Below are 16,583 nucleotides of genomic sequence, written 5' to 3' on the forward strand. Positions count from 1 at the left end.
TCAGTGTCTGTCGGGCCTTTAAAAAGTAATCTCTGATCCTACTGTGAGGATATGTTACAAAAAAATAAAAAATAGTTGAGTCGGTTTTGAAGAGATATTAGATCCATAAACAGAAAACACTGGTTTCGTACTTACATTAACGTTAGATTAATAGACAAAAACTAGTATTGTCAGATTTAAAATAACATTAAATCTATAAATTAAAACAGTGGTGTCACTCTTAGAATAACGTTACATACAATGATTAAAACAGTGGTTTCAACCTTACAATAATATTAGATGTACAGATCCGATATAACATTAACGAAAACTATATCTAGCGACCTATATGCATATAATAATAAACTATTGAATGTTTTGGTTGATCTAATAGAACTTCTCCTAACTAATAAACATTCAGTTAAAGAGATATTTGAATTTCATGAGCATTTCAAAAATATACACTTATTTCAACTTATGCACAATGCTAGTTCTGTTCTAGTCTTGCCCGCACCCCTTGTATGTTTTTAAATGTGATGTTATTTTCTGCACATTTGTTGTGTTTATTGAGTAATCACAGAAGATGGCGTATGATGGAAAAAAAGACAGCATTCACACTTGAAGATATGTCATCTCCTCAGATGAGCCCTGTTTCCGGCTTCATAAAGCTGGTGATAGCATTTGTGTTTGTTGTTTACCAGGAAAACAGATGTGGGAAGAGAGTCTCTTCTCGCAGGGAATCCACAGGAGGTAGTGCAGTACGTGAGTGGGCAGCTAGCTATTCATTATGGTAAAAAACGTAAATGACACCTAGTAAAGGAACGATATGGAGACGGCACTTTTTATCATATGCTAGCTAGAGCAAGGTTTGATGATAAACTTTGTGCTCCAGAATGACAGTGCTACTGCCCACCATGTGTGTATTGTACATGATTATCTCCACCAGGAGGAAGTTAAAAGATTGTTGTGGCCAACAACGTCTTCATATTGTAAACCCATTGAAAAATAAAGGGCAGAACAGAGACGGAAAATTGCTAACCTCGACCAAAAATCAGCTATTACACCTTACTTACATTATCTTCTATTGACAAGTTAGGATGAAAAAAGAGGGATTACATCAATAACCTCATCGACAACATGACACATTGCATGGTACAGGTTATTATGGTGCGAGTGAACCAACGAAGTACTGAATGTTTAATATGAATTGATATAAGGATACAGACGGTGTTTATAATAATTTGGTGATATATTTATCCTTGTATATCTTTTGCTAAGGTTTCCTTGTGATAAGTGTAATGGTGGCGTAAAAGTCTTTCTACAGGAGTCTGATGTCATCAGATCATGATAACTTGTTTGTTTGTTTCAGAATTTCGCGCAAAGCTAAACAGTGGCTATCTGTCGCCCCTAATTTAGCAGTGTAAGACTAGAGGGAAGGCAGCTAGTCATTTCTATCCACCGTCAACTCTTAGGCTACACTTTGACTAACAAATAGTTGGATTGACCACCACGTTATAACGCCCCTACGACTGAAAGGGCGAGCATGTTTGGTGTGACGGGGATTCGAATCCGCGTCCCTTGGATTACGAGTCGAGTGCCATTAACCACCTGGCCAAGCCGGGCCAATCATGATAGTAATGTTTCATTTAAAACTTTATTTTTAAACTAAACATTCAGAATTGAACACAACTGGCGGGAGTTTGGTGAAACTTCTTCTCTTCGTCTACATATGTGAGAAAGAAGAGGTGAAAAATATTTAATAACTGAAATAAATTTGTAATAAATTAAAAGGTTTGAGTTTGTGGGTGATCTCCATGCTGCACGTGTGAAGTGTTGTAATAACGTCAAGAAACTGTTAAATAATAGAGTGTTTAAAACAGTTTAGGGTATCTGAAACGGTGAGGTTATTCGACTAAACGACTATACCAGATTTTTATTATTTTCTTTAGTGAAATGGTATCAGAACGAAGAGTCCAGCAGAAGGAGTGGACCTTCGAATACTGAACACACTTTACATTCGACTAGTTTGTTTCCATCATCTTACTTTCTGTTCGATCTTTCTGAGTTAACTCATTATGTGTTGCTTGTTACTGTACGTAATATTAAGGATTATGTTTATAAAGCCCACATCTATAATAATAAAACAACCTCTGTATGTGTGTGACCGACGTGGTTACAAAACGAAGTCACCTAGAAACCTAAACGTTTGCAGACATACTAAAGAGATTCTGAGGGTGTGAACCTGGGTAGTATTTTTTAGATATGACTTCCAGTAAATGTTGGACAATTGTTTGCCCTATAGCCCTTAGCCCGATGATTCTGCTTCCTGAAATATAGCTAATCTCACTTCCTGAATGAACGATATATTTTATATCTTTGTTAGACAACAAAAAATCTTACAAAATCAGTGAAATAGACAGAAAATGATCTTATTTTACCATAAACGAACAAAATTCAACATGTTATTAAACTAAACATTTGTTAACGATCTATGCTATTTTCTACCTGTATTAGTGAAACTGAGAAAATATGTAAAAAATAGAATATAAAAGGTAATATTATTGTTTTCAAAACCTAAAATTAAATTTAATTTGGGAAAAGGTTTCAACGAAAACAATGGTAAAATACTGACGATTCCGCGATAAGAGTTCACGCATAAATAAATGTGTAAAGAATCAAAATAGAAATATTTACTTTAAAAAATAAGGCTTCTCATAGAAACAATATCCTTAAAAAGGTTTTATTGGTGATATCTCATATTTAAAATATGTTCAAAATAAACACACGGGCGCGCGAAGAGATACAATCCACTATTGAACTTTCAATCTAATAACCACAATGAGTCATGACTTTTCTCCAGTGATTGAATAATTACGTTGTACATGCAGCTGTTCGAAAACTGGTTTTAATCAGAACGATCATTTTTAATTATAAATATTTATGTTTTTAATATTAGTTACTTCCCATAGCAAACCTGTTAAGCGCATGTGGTATGTTGTTGTTCTAGTTTTAAACCATATGTTATATTCAATAATAACGTTTCCAAACGTGTTGGAATGTTACAGTCTGCTTAATAGGGTTAGGCCAGATAGCTCGGATTGTGGAAGTCTCAGGTTTGATAAATAATTATATTCTTAAAGGAAAAAACTAGAATTGCAATGATAATAATAGCTGTTGTTATTTTCTTAGAAGCTACAGTTTTTACTTTACAAAATGCAAAATTATTTATAAAACGCACTTTTCTATGACAAGTTTTGACACACGTTTTAAAGGTAGAGGTTTTAGTGTTCAAATCAACATTCAAGAACCTAATAGTATATAAATATTAAAAGTGACAGTGGTTACTTACGCATATTTATACCAATTTCCGGGAGCTGAAATATTAATTATTTATAGCTGAAGTGTTTAAAAAATTGAAATGTTTTTCGAAATATTAAGAAATATAAAGATATATAGAAATGTGCTTAGATGTTTGTTAATTGTGGGATTGTTAGATATATAGAAATGTGCTTAGATGTTTGTTAATTGTGGGATTGTTAGATATATAGAAATGTGCTTAGATGTTTGTTAATTGTGGGATTGTTAGATTGTATTAATAGGGTTTCTCTTATTTTTATTCTGCTATCGAAGGGTCATGTTTTAGTACTGTGAGGTTCTGTTCAGTAAAAAACTGTGGTAATTTTTATTCATAGGTTCATGGACCTGGAATGGTTATTTTTGTGTTCTTTCAACCTTGTTCATGTTACGTTCTTTCTTACGTATTTAAAAGGTTTTATAATTGTTACACTGTATTTTATAAATGTTTCTTAGTGAGGTGGGTTCGATATACAGTTTTATTAACGTGCTTAGTTTCTATTCCACAGGCAAAAACTAATCTAGGTATTAAGATGTTAAGGCTATATTTACGTGCTAGATTTTTTTAAATTTCTGATAGAGGAGCACCAACATTATGTATGTGTGGAATAATGCAAGTGATTCAGTTTATTTGGTTTTGTGAAATCCTTTTTGAATTTGTGTATTAAATATGTTTTATTTTTGTTTCAAATTCGTTAATACCTTGTGTAGGAGCGGTAATGGGAAGTCAGTTTATGTTACTAAAGTATTTAGTGTTAAATGTCTAACTTATTTGTCGATGCCTTCTGTGATATTTAAATTACTTGCTAAATATAGGAGGCTCTTTTTTAAGAGCGCCTAGTTATCGGATTAGAAAACCAGATTATGTAATTTCTCTTGTACGTGTTTTATTTTATGAGTTTTATTGGTTCATGTGATGTTAGCGTTTAAAAATTTATAGTGTAATAATTTTCAACTGTGAATTGTATGTCTTTGATTAGTTTCTTTGTGTCAAACAAGTTTGTAACGGTAAAATAACTTATGACAGGTCTATTCCTTGACATTACTGATTATAAGTAAGTCAGTTCTAGTCCTTGAGTTTCTTTGGTAGGCCACTTCTGGACTTCATTTTAGTAAGTATCATCAAGTTACTTCTAGTACTTGACTTTATTGGTTAACACGAAGTCATTTCTAGTCCATGAGTTTATTACTAATCATAAGTCGCTTCTAGTCTTTGATTTTAATAGTTAGCATCAAGTCACTTTTAGTCCTTGAGTTATTCGTTAGTACCAATTCATATCTACTCTTAGACTTAGTTGGTTAGCATCGTCTTGTATTCCTTGACTTATTTAGTACAAAGTCAGTTCTACTTCGAGACCTTATTGGTTATAAATAAGACATTTCTAGTATTTTATTTATTAATTAGCACCAAGTAACTCCTAGTCTTTCATTTATTAGTTATCACAAAGTCGTTTCTAGTCCTTTATTTATTAGTTAATACTATACCAGATTTTCCCCATACTTTATTAGTCAGCACCAGTTTTCTTCCAGTTTTCGACTTTATAGCTTAGCAACAAGTCATTTCTAGTCATTGACTTTATTGGTTAGCATCAGTTCGTTTCTACTCCTTGAGTTTATCGGTAAGCACCAAGTCACTTCTAGTTTTGAGCAGTTAAAAATCAAACAATATGCTTGCCCTTTCAGCCGTGGGGACATTATAATGTAACAGTCAATCGTTGATAAAAGAGTAGCCCAAGAGTTGACGGTGAGTGGTGATGTGATGACTAGCTGCCTTCCCTCTAGTCTTACACTGCTAAATTAGGGACGGCTAGTGCAGATAGCCCTTGAGTAGCTTTGCGCAAAATTAAAAAACAACAACAACAACATTAAGTCCCTTTAGAGTTCATTCTGTTAATGTAATTGGTAAATTTATTCCCTTTTATTAGCCAGTTCCTTTATCAACTGTCAGCGATAAGTGACTGAAGGCTTTTTACGTTAAAAACCGAATATCAATACTCATGGGAGATACTGCACACAATATTTCATTGTGTACCTAAAAACGCACAAACCTATGATGGGTAAGCTTTATGTTTACGCTAAACTCTTAGGTCAGCATGTCATTGTATTATGATAAAAACCAAGTGCTTGAATGAGTTTTCATTAAGAAGCTAATTTGTGTCCGTGAAAATTCTTTTGAATGTAAGAATACGTTTTTAGACAAATTAATAATTAGTTGTCACCCCTGTAATGGATGAGTGGCTGAATATCAGTAATAAATCTGATACGGGTAAAAATCTTCCTAGGCCTAGGCCTAATACGAATTCATCGGCATGATCGTCGTGTGCAAGCATGTCAACGCAGGATGATTCAAGAAGTAGTGAAACAATAAAGAAAGTAAAGTATGATGAAATATGGTTTTACATGAACAGGTAATGAAGATGGACCTAGTGGGTTGTGTGTTGAATGTGGAACAGTGTTGAGTAACAGTAGTTTGCATCCAGCAAAGTTAAAATGACATCTAGAAACAAACACTCACAATTAAAAAATCTAACTTCCGAGTATTTCAAAATAAAGTGTTTGCAGTTAAATGCGAGAAAAGCTACATTTCGTTCGTTTGCCCATCAGGACAACAAAGATGCTCTTATTGCTTCATATCGTGTTATTTACCGTATTGCAAAAGCATACAAGTGCAAAAATTTTATAAAACCTTTAAATATTGATATTTTTAATAAATTTATATTCTAAAAGTTTGAAGTAAACTTTATCTAGTGTTAGTGTCCGATTGTTTCTATTTTTAGTGTATTTTATTTTATTAAGCCTACAGAATGTTGTTTTCTTTCTGATGTGAAGCTGCAACGTTGACTCTAAAAGTGTGCAAAGTTAGATGGGTCCAGTGTTTAAGTAAGTAATAAAGTAATATCGATCCAGAGATATTAATATTCATTGATACTGTAACGTTCTCAGTAGATGGGTGCAATGTTAGTATGTAATAAAGTAATATAGTCCTAAAGATATTAATATTCATTGAAACTGCAACATGGACTCTAAACGGGTGCAATGATTGAGTAAGTAATAAAGTAATACAGATCCAAAGACAAATATTCACTGGTACTATAACGTTAACACTAGAGGGGTGTACTTTGTTAGTAAGTAATAAATTAATATAGATTCAAAGATTTTGATATTTATTGGTATTGCAACATTCACATTAGATGGGTGTAGTGTTTAAGTAATAAATGAATATAGATACAAAGACAGTAAAATTCATTGATAGTGTAACGTTGACACTAGATGGGTGCAGTGTTAGTGAATAACGAAGTAATACAGGTTCAAAGAGACCTATGTTCATTGATATTGTAACGTTGATTCTAAATGTGTGCGGTGTATATATTCTAGAGTAATATAGATCCAATGACATTACCATTCATTGATACTGTAACGTTGACGCTAGATGGGTGCAGCGTTTAAGTAATAAAGTAATACAGATCAAAAGACATTAATATTCGTTAATATTGTAACGTCGACTCTAGATGAGTGCAGTGTTACTAGGTAATGAAGTAATACAGATACAAAGACACTAATATTCCTTGATACTGTAACGTTGGCTCTAGAGGGTGTGCTGTGTTTAACTTCTAGAGGAATATAGATCCAAAGATATTAATATTCGTTGATACTGTAACGTCGACTCTAGATAGGTGCAGCGTTAGTAAGTGATGAAGTAATTCAGTTCCAAAGACACTAATATTCATTGATACTGTAACGTTGGTTCTAAATGGGTGCGGTATGTAAGTTCTAGAGGAAAATAGATCCAAAGACATTAATATTGTAACTTTGAAACTAGATGGGCGCAGTGTTTATGTAAGTAATAAAATAATATAGATCCAGAGACATTATCATTCATTGATACCGTAACGTTGACACTGTATGAGTAGGCCTGGCATGGCCAAGCTCGTAAGGCGTGCGACTCGTAATCCGTAAAAAGTGGTTTGTTTGAACCTATTTCACTAAATCATTATAGTAACAATGAATAATGTTGGTTTTTGTTTTTCAATTTTGCGCAAAGCTACACAGGGGCTATCTGCGCTAGCCGCCCCTAATTTAGCAGTGTAAGACCAGAAGGAAAGCAGCTAGCCATTTCTATCCACCGCCAACTCTTGGACTACTCTTTGACCAACAAATATTTGGATTGATCATCACGTTATAACGCCCCTACGGCTGAAAGGGCGAGCATGTCTGGTGCGATGGAGATTCGAACCCGCGATCCTCAGATTACAAGTCAAGAGTAACAATGAATTTTAAATTTTATCTTTAGGGTAACTCAAGTGAACGTATTTTGTAATTTACATTGGACGGCGGTTTTCCTTGAACGTTTACCAGATGACCACGATGAGATTTCTCTCTTTCCTTACAAAGTGGAATGGATGGAATATTATTTATATCACCGTTTTATCTCTTGGAGTTTACACTGGTTTAACGTCTTGGAATATATGGAGTACAGGTAAAAAATCTGAAATACTTTAGTTAAAGGTGTAATTATAATTTAGATTTTGTATTAAAAGTTAGTTGAAGTGTTTGTTTTGGAGAAAACGTGAAAAATAGAAACTTCTCTTTAATTAATTATATTTCTTTGGTATGGCGTGAGGCCTAAAACTATTCTCCGAAAATTATTTTGTTTAATTTTTTGTTACATTTACTGGGCATCTTATCAGAAGCAAAAAGACTTAAAAACCGTTTAATTTGCACTTGTGGAAAACGAAGATATTTCGAAAAGCATGACAGACAAGAAGAGCAGAGATTACACAGTAGTTTATTTAATAACAAACAATACAACACAAAACAACACATGGTACAGTGAACGTGTTTGGTTTGTTGTTAAGTGGCAACCTGAACAATTGGCTGTGTTCTACAAACCACTGGTATCCAAACTAAATTTTTGTTATAGTAAGCCTACAGATCTTCCGATTAGATACTGGTGTGGAATAGGCATCGTAATAAACATTGTTTGTTTGTTTTTTATGGAGACTGGAATTTTTGGGAGAAGTAAGAAAGTTTGTCAGTTCAAAATGGTCTTCGCGTAAAATGAGCTTCAATAGAAACAATCTCCATGTTAGGGTAAAGTGTAACAGATAATTTACTTACTTGACATATACTTTAAGTAAAACAAATGTCATAAGTTCAAGGTCTACTACAATGCAAAATCAAATTAAAGAAAGCGAAAAAGAAATGCAAACCGAGCTGGGATTTAAGTAAAACTAAACAAATCTCAAAAAACGAATTTAAATAATCTCCGCCTATGTTATGTTAAGTTAGTTCACTGAAGTTGAACGTAAAGACACGGAAAGGAACGTTACAATAAATTATCTGTTTTAAGCTCTCATGAGCGGTATAGGTGGCATCTGCTCTAAAATGAAAATATAAATCTATGAAAGCAGGAAACAGTCTAATATAGTTCAATTGAAAATAAAAAGTTATTCGAACGAACCTAGTATTAAATGTAGAAATCAATTAATACAAACAAAGCCAAGTTGCTCCCGGCTCCACGACAATGATGGTTCGTACGTTTATAGCATATCGCTTGTTAAGGACGTTGCCGACACCAATCTGTATCCAGAAAATCACATGAAAAGCAACTTGTTTCTCTAACACGTTCCTTCTGACGCGCACTCCAGCAAAGGTTACATAAATGACTTGACCGCCTCACTTTGTTCAAAACCAAATGTTGAAAAACACAAAATTAAAAAAGCTAAAATATGCACTATTTTCCGCACTACAATGTTTAAAAACATCACATCTTATAAATGAAAATATGAATATCTTAAATTAATTTTTAGAAAGGTTCGGTAATTAAATCACATTTCTTTCAGATCCTAGTACTTCACAGAAAACAATGAATTATATCGAATCAGGAAACATTTTTTTCTCTGAAACTTCTGGCAGATGCTACCTGAAGACCAGGGAATCATGTGCCATCGAATCTGCGGCAAAACATAATCCAACTTACCGGATAAGATTCATTTACACTTGTAATAATTTCACGGAACTGATAAAGGATGAAGTTTTTCAAATAATCTATCGTATTAGGAATGTTGAGGCTGTACAACTGAACGTCCAACAAAATTTCTCAGAATATCCCTTAGCAAAATGGTATCAGAGCAAAGACTTTAAGAAAACGATAAATAAACCAGTAGGTTTGTCAGATGGTTTGCGATACACGCTAATAAGAAATTTTGGTGGTACAACCCTAGACACTGACTGTATTTCACGTAAACCACTACCTTCCTTACCTGCTTTCGCAGGTTTTCAGTCCGGATCAGTAGTAAACAATGCAGTAATAAGAGCTCAGAAAGGAAGTCCGTTTATTATCGAATGCACCGAACGATTTGTAAGTGAGTACAGTCCGACCACGTGGGGCTACAATGGTCCACGCTTACTTACTCAAATCTTCAAGGAAGCGTGTAAGAAAGAAACAAAACGCTATGGTACTGGTTCCAAATGTTACAATGTTTATCTCTTTCCTACTTCAGCGTTCTATCCTGTTCACTTTTCCAAGAGTAACTTGTTTTTTGATCCCAACGCTACTTCACTCCTGCAAGATATGTGGAAGGATAGTTATACAGTTCACATCTGGAACCAAATAGTCCAACGTAAACACCATAAGCCAGGAGACGGGAGTCCAATGGATCACCTTTTTAAGGAGAATTGTCCAGTAACTTATTCTTACATTATGAAACAAGGTCCAGTAAGTTAAATATTGATTCACCTTCTATATATATTTTGAAACATGTTCCAGTAAGTTAAATATTGATTAACCATCTACAAATAGTGTGCACAAATTTACCTTTGAAATACACTCCAAAAACACCAACTGTAGTAATGTAACATGAACTCTTGTGTTCCAAACAAAATATTATCGCTGTTTAATGTAAATGGTGCATAATTTGTAATTGAGAAAAAATTAAAAACTGGAGGTGCATTTATTGTTTGTAAGTTTGTAAAACAATTATAAATGTATCAGTGGAGACACCCTGAACGAAGCCTCTAATGTGAGACGACCAGAATTACTTACTTAAATATACTGTGGTTACTCTTCAAAATTCCTCTTCCACACAGAACAAGATACGACTGAGACAAGTTGCAGTATATTTTAGGAATGTTTTGATCTTACATGTAAAACGAAAATATCATACGATATATTCAAGATCAGATATTTGAAGACTCGTAGAAGTCACAACGTGTCTGTGCTACACCCATATTAGTTATAATAAGTTGTTGTTGTTGTTGTTTTGAATTAAGCACAAAGCTACACAATGGGCCATCTGTACTCTGCCCACCACAGGTATCGAAAGCCGGATTTTAGCGTGTAAGTCCGCAGACATACCGCTTAGCCACTGGGGGGTTGTTATAATAAGAATAGCTGCTTAGTTTATGTTCAATGTTGTTGTCATAAAGGTTCGAAGATCTCGTCACATGATTTTACTGTACCTAAATAATATTAATAATAACCGATGTTCTGTATTCAAGGTCCACAGAGACTGACAAACCATTTACAGATTGTGACAACGTATCTACAGATCGTGACAACTCATTAACATATGGTGACAACTCATCTACAGATAGTGACAATTCTACTGATAGTGAGATAGCTTACAAAGTTACATATTCACAAACATAGTTTTAACATACGTACCACTTAGACTTCTGTCTTTACTGAAGTTGTTGTAGTTAGTATGTCTTAAATAGAGAAAATAATAGTTATATTTGATAAATAGAGAAAATAGTACTGTTATGTTCAATAAATAAAGACAACAGTACTGTTATTTTCAATAAATAAGGACAATAGTACAGTTATATTGAATAAATAAAAACAATAGTACTGTCATGTTGAATAAATAAAGGTAATAGTACAGTTATCTTATTCATATGTAGATAGTCAGTCAGTGTCTGTCGGGCCTTTAAAAAGTAATCTCTGATCCTACTGTGAGGATATGTTACAAAAAATTAAAAATAGTTGAGTCGGTTTTGAAGAGATATTAGATCCATAAACAGAAAACACTGGTTTCGTACTTACATTAACGTTAGATTAATAGACAAAAACTAGTATTGTCAGATTTAAAATAACATTAAATCTATAAATTAAAACAGTGGTGTCACTCTTAGAATAACGTTACATACAATGATTAAAAACAGTGGTTTCAACCTTACAATAATATTAGATGTACAGATCCGATATAACATTAACGAAAACTATATCTAGCGACCTATATGCATATAATAATAAACTATTGAATGTTTTGGTTGATCTAATAGAACTTCTCCCTAACTAATAAACATTCAGTTAAAGAGATATTTGAATTTCATGAGCATTTCAAAAATATACACTTATTTCAACTTATGCACAATGCTAGTTCTGTTCTAGTCTTGCCCGCACCCCTTGTATGTTTTTAAATGTGATGTTATTTTCTGCACATTTGTTGTGTTTATTGAGTAATCACAGAAGATGGCGTATGATGGAAAAAAAGACAGCATTCACACTTGAAGATATGTCATCTCCTCAGATGAGCCCTGTTTCCGGCTTCATAAAGCTGGTGATAGCATTTGTGTTTGTTGTTTACCAGGAAAACAGATGTGGGAAGAGAGTCTCTTCTCGCAGGGAATCCACAGGAGGTAGTGCAGTACGTGAGTGGGCAGCTAGCTATTCATTATGGTAAAAAACGTAAATGACACCTAGTAAAGGAACGATATGGAGACGGCATTTTTATCATATGCTAGCTAGAGCAAGGTTTGATGATAAACTTTGTGCTCCAGAATGACAGTGCTACTGCCCACCATGTGTGTATTGTACATGATTATCTCCACCAGGAGGAAGTTAAAAGATTGTTGTGGCCAACAACGTCTTCATATTGTAAACCCATTGAAAAATAAAGGGCAGAACAGAGACGGAAAATTGCTAACCTCGACCAAAAATCAGCTATTACACCTTACTTACATTATCTTCTATTGACAAGTTAGGATGAAAAAGAGGGATTACATCAATAACCTCATCGACAACATGACACATTGCATGGTACAGGTTATTATGGTGCGAGTGAACCAACGAAGTACTGAATGTTTAATATGAATTGATATAAGGATACAGACGGTGTTTATAATAATTTGGTGATATATTTATCCTTGTATATCTTTTGCTAAGGTTTCCTTGTGATAAGTGTAATGGTGGCGTAAAAGTCTTTCTACAGGAGTCTGATGTCATCAGATCATGATAACTTGTTTGTTTGTTTCAGAATTTCGCGCAAAGCTAAACAGTGGCTATCTGTCGCCCCTAATTTAGCAGTGTAAGACTAGAGGGAAGGCAGCTAGTCATTTCTATCCACCGTCAACTCTTAGGCTACACTTTGACTAACAAATAGTTGGATTGACCACCACGTTATAACGCCCCTACGACTGAAAGGGCGAGCATGTTTGGTGTGACGGGGATTCGAACCCGCGTCCCTTGGATTACGAGTCGAGTGCCATTAACCACCTGGCCAAGCCGGGCCAATCATGATAGTAATGTTCCATTTAAAACTTTATTTTTAAACTAAAAATTCAGGATTGAACACAACTGGCGGGAGTTTGGAGAAACTTCTTCTCTTGGTCCACATCTGTGAGAAAGAAGAGGTCAAAAATATTTAATAACTGAAATAAATTTGTAATAAATTAAAAGGTTTGAGTTTGTGGGTGATCTTCATGCTGCACGTCTGAAGTGTTGTAATAACGTCAAGGAACTGTTAAACAATAGTGTTTAAAACAGTTTAGGGTATCTGAAACGGTGAGGTTATTCGACTAAACGACTATACCAGTTTCTTATTATTGTCTTTAGTTAAAAGGTATCATAGCGAAGAGTCCAGCAGAAGGAGTGGACCTTCGAATACTGAATAAGCCTTACATTCGACTAGCTTGTTTCCATCATCTTACTTTCTGTTCGATTTTTCTGAGTTAACTCATTATGTGTAGATTGTTACTGTACGTAATATTAAGGATTATGTTTATAAAGACCACATCTATAATAATAAAACAACCTCTGTATGTGTGTGACCGACGTGGTTACAAAACGAAGTCACCTAGAAACCTAAACGTTTGCACACATACTAAAGAGATTCTGAGGGTGTGAACCTAGGTATTATTTTTTGGATATGACTTCCAGAAAGTGTTGGACAACTGTTTGCCCTATAGCCCTTAGCCCGATGATTCTGCTTCCTGAAATAAAGCTAATCTCACTTCCTGAATGAACGATATATTTTATACCGTTGTTAGACAACAAAAAATCTCACAAAATCAGTCAAATAGACAGAAAATGTTCTTATTTTACCATAAACGAACAAAATTCAACATGTTATTAAACTAAACATTTGTTAACGATCTATGCTATTTTCTACCTGTATTAGTGAAACAGAGAAAATATGTAAAAGTAGAATATAAAAGGTAATATTATTGCTTTCAAAACCTAAAATTAAATTTAGTTTGGGAAATGGTTTCAACGAAAACAATGGTAAAATACTGACGATTCCGCGATAAGAGATCACGCATAAATAAATGTGTAAAGAATCAAAATAGAAATATTTACTTTAAAAAATAAGGCTTCTCATAGAAACAATATCTTTGAAAAGGTTTTATTGGTAACATCTCACATTTAAAATATGTTCAAAATAAACACACGGGCGCGCGAAGAGATACAATCCACTATTGAACTTTTAATCGAAAAACAACGAGTCAGGATCTTTCTCCAGTGAGTGAATAATTACGTTGTTCATACAGCTGTTCCAAAACTGGTTTTAATCAGAACGATCAGTTTTAATTATAATTATTTTTGTTTGTTTTTTTTAGTTACTTCCCATAGCAAACATGTTAAGCACATGTGGTATGTTGTTCTATTTTTAGTTTTAAACCATATGTTATATTCAATAATAACGTTTCCAAGCGTGTTGGAATGTTACAGTCTGCTTGAAAGGGCTAGGCTAGACAGCTCGGATTGTGGAAGTCTCAGGTTTGATAAATAATTATATTCTTAAAGGAAAAAACTAGAATTGCAATAATAATAATACCTGTTGTAATTTCATTAGAAGCTACAGTTTTTACTTTACAAAATGCAAAATTAGTTATAGAACACACTTTTCTATGACAAGATATGACACAAGTTTTAAAGGTAGTTTAAAGGTTTTAGTATTTCAATCGCCCCGGCATGGCCAAGCGTGTTAAGGCGTGCGATTCGTAATCTGAGTGTCGTGGGTTCGTATCCCGGTCGCACCAAACATGCTCGAACTTTCAGCCGTGGGGGCGTTATAAGGTTACGATCAATCGCACTATTCGTTAGTAAAAGAGCAGCCCAAGAGTTGGCGGTGGGTGGTGATGACTAGCTGCCTTCCCTCTAGTCTTACACTGCTAAATTAGGGACGGCCAGCGCAGATAGCCCTTGAGTAGCTTTGCGCGAAATTCAAAAACAAATCTTTAAGAAGCTAATTTGTATCCGTGAAAATTATTTTGAATATAAGAATACGTTTTTGGACAAATTAATAATTAGTTGTCACCCCTGTAACGGATAAGTGGCTGAATATCAGTAATAAATCTCATACGGTTAAAAAAGTTAAAACGACATCTAGAAACCAAACACTCACAATTAAAAAATCCAACTTTCGAATATTTCAAAAGAAAGTGTTTGCAGTTAAATGCTAGAAAAGCTATGTTTCGTTCGTTTGTCCATCAGGACAACAAAGATGCTCTTATTGCTTCATATCGTGTTATTTACCGTATTGGAAAAGTAGGTGAAGCTCGTACAATTGCAGAAGATTTGATAAAACCATGTGCAAAAGATTTGGTAGAGTGCACGATTGATGAGAAATGTATTTAAAACATTGACTCTGTGCCCTTTTCTGACAACTCGGTTTCTCGAAGAATCAAGGATATGTTAGAAAATTGCTTAACAGAGTTAATAAGGCGAGTAGAAGCGAGTCCAGCATTTTCACTTTAGATGAATGAATCAACAAATGTCGCAGGTTACCCGATGTTGATTGTGTTTGTTCGTTATGTTCACGAATCTAGTACTGAAGAAGACATGCTAATTTGTAAACTCAAACAACAAGCAAAGAAATATTTAAACTGATCGATATATTTATGGAAGAACATGAAATCCAATGGCAGCTTAGCTCAAGTATTTGCACTGATGGGGCTGCAGCTATGATTGGAAAATTTTCGGGCGCAGAAGCACACATAAAAAAGAAAATCCCTGACATCGAGAGTATCCACTGCTGTCTTCATCGTCATACACATGCAATGAAACGAATACTAGGAGACTTAAAAGAGGTATTGGGTGATGTTATAAAAATAGTTAATTTTATAAAATCAAGACCACTCGATGCGAGGATATTCAGTTTACTCTGTGAGCATATGAGAAGTTTGAATAAAAATTTCCTGCTTCATACTGAAGTCCGATAGCTTTTTCGGAGAAAAGTGTTTGCTTGGTTTTATTAACTATGTGAGGAGATAGGTTTATTTTTATTCGAATGCCATTTTGAAATTGGATGCAAATTAAGGTACAAATGCTGGATACAGAAAGTGGCTTACCTTTCGGACGTATTTGCCTATCTAAATGGAGTGAATGCTACGATGCAGGGTACCATGCTAACGTAATTCAAGGCTCAGAATAAAAAGGAAGCGCTTCAACGTAAGCTAAAACTGTGGGGTGAATGTATACTAATGGAAATTACACAATTTTGGATTCAAAAAGCCATGAAATACTGTGAAATAAGTAACAGAGCTTTGAAAATTCTGATACGTTTTCCAACTACATATCTCTGTGAGCAAACATTTTCACTGTATATAGCGACAAAGACCAAATTTAGAAACAGGCTAAATATTGAAGATGATTTGTGCTTACAGGTAACGACCAAATATTGAACTACTTTGTTAACAAAAGCAAGCCCGTCCGAACCACTAATAAATAAATAAGTACACCGTACTTTTACTGATATAAATTTTGTAAGTAGAATGGTATGAACAAGTAGAAGTAAAAATGTTTATTTAAATATTGATATTTTAAAGAAATTTATATTCTAAAAGTTTGAAGTAAACTTTATCTGGTGCTAGTGGCCGCTTGTTTCTATTTTTAGTGTATTTTATTTTATAAAGCCTATAGAATGTTGTTTTCTTTCTGATGTGAAGCTGTGATGTTGACTCTAAAAGTGTGCAAGGTTAGTAAGTAATGAAGTAATAGAGATCCAAATACACTAATATTCATT

At 34.1% G+C, this 16,583-nt stretch overlaps 1 protein-coding gene across 6 annotated transcripts in view; it reads left to right on the top strand.

Annotated features, from left to right (window-relative positions):
- The first annotated feature begins 2,217 nt into the window (after nt 1-2,217).
- LOC143230996 (lactosylceramide 4-alpha-galactosyltransferase-like) overlaps nt 2,218-16,583 on the top strand; it is a 33,168-nt gene continuing 18,802 nt past the window's right edge. The window contains exons 1-3 of one of the 6 annotated variants that reach the window (XM_076465445.1): nt 2,521-3,092; nt 7,690-7,810; nt 9,177-10,285. In XM_076465445.1, the coding sequence (XP_076321560.1) occupies nt 7,690-7,810; nt 9,177-10,060 (1,005 nt within the window). In that variant the 5' untranslated portion in view covers nt 2,521-3,092 and the 3' untranslated portion in view covers nt 10,061-10,285. Of the gene's footprint in view, nt 3,093-4,315; nt 4,446-7,624; nt 7,811-9,176; nt 10,286-16,583 lie in introns of those variants that run through there. The other 5 variants (XM_076465426.1, XM_076465419.1, XM_076465433.1 and 2 more) reach the window with 5 other exon arrangements.

This window comes from Tachypleus tridentatus, chromosome 1 (genome assembly GCF_004210375.1).
Source record: "Tachypleus tridentatus isolate NWPU-2018 chromosome 1, ASM421037v1, whole genome shotgun sequence".
In the NCBI taxonomy this organism is placed as follows: domain Eukaryota; kingdom Metazoa; phylum Arthropoda; class Merostomata; order Xiphosura; family Limulidae; genus Tachypleus; species Tachypleus tridentatus.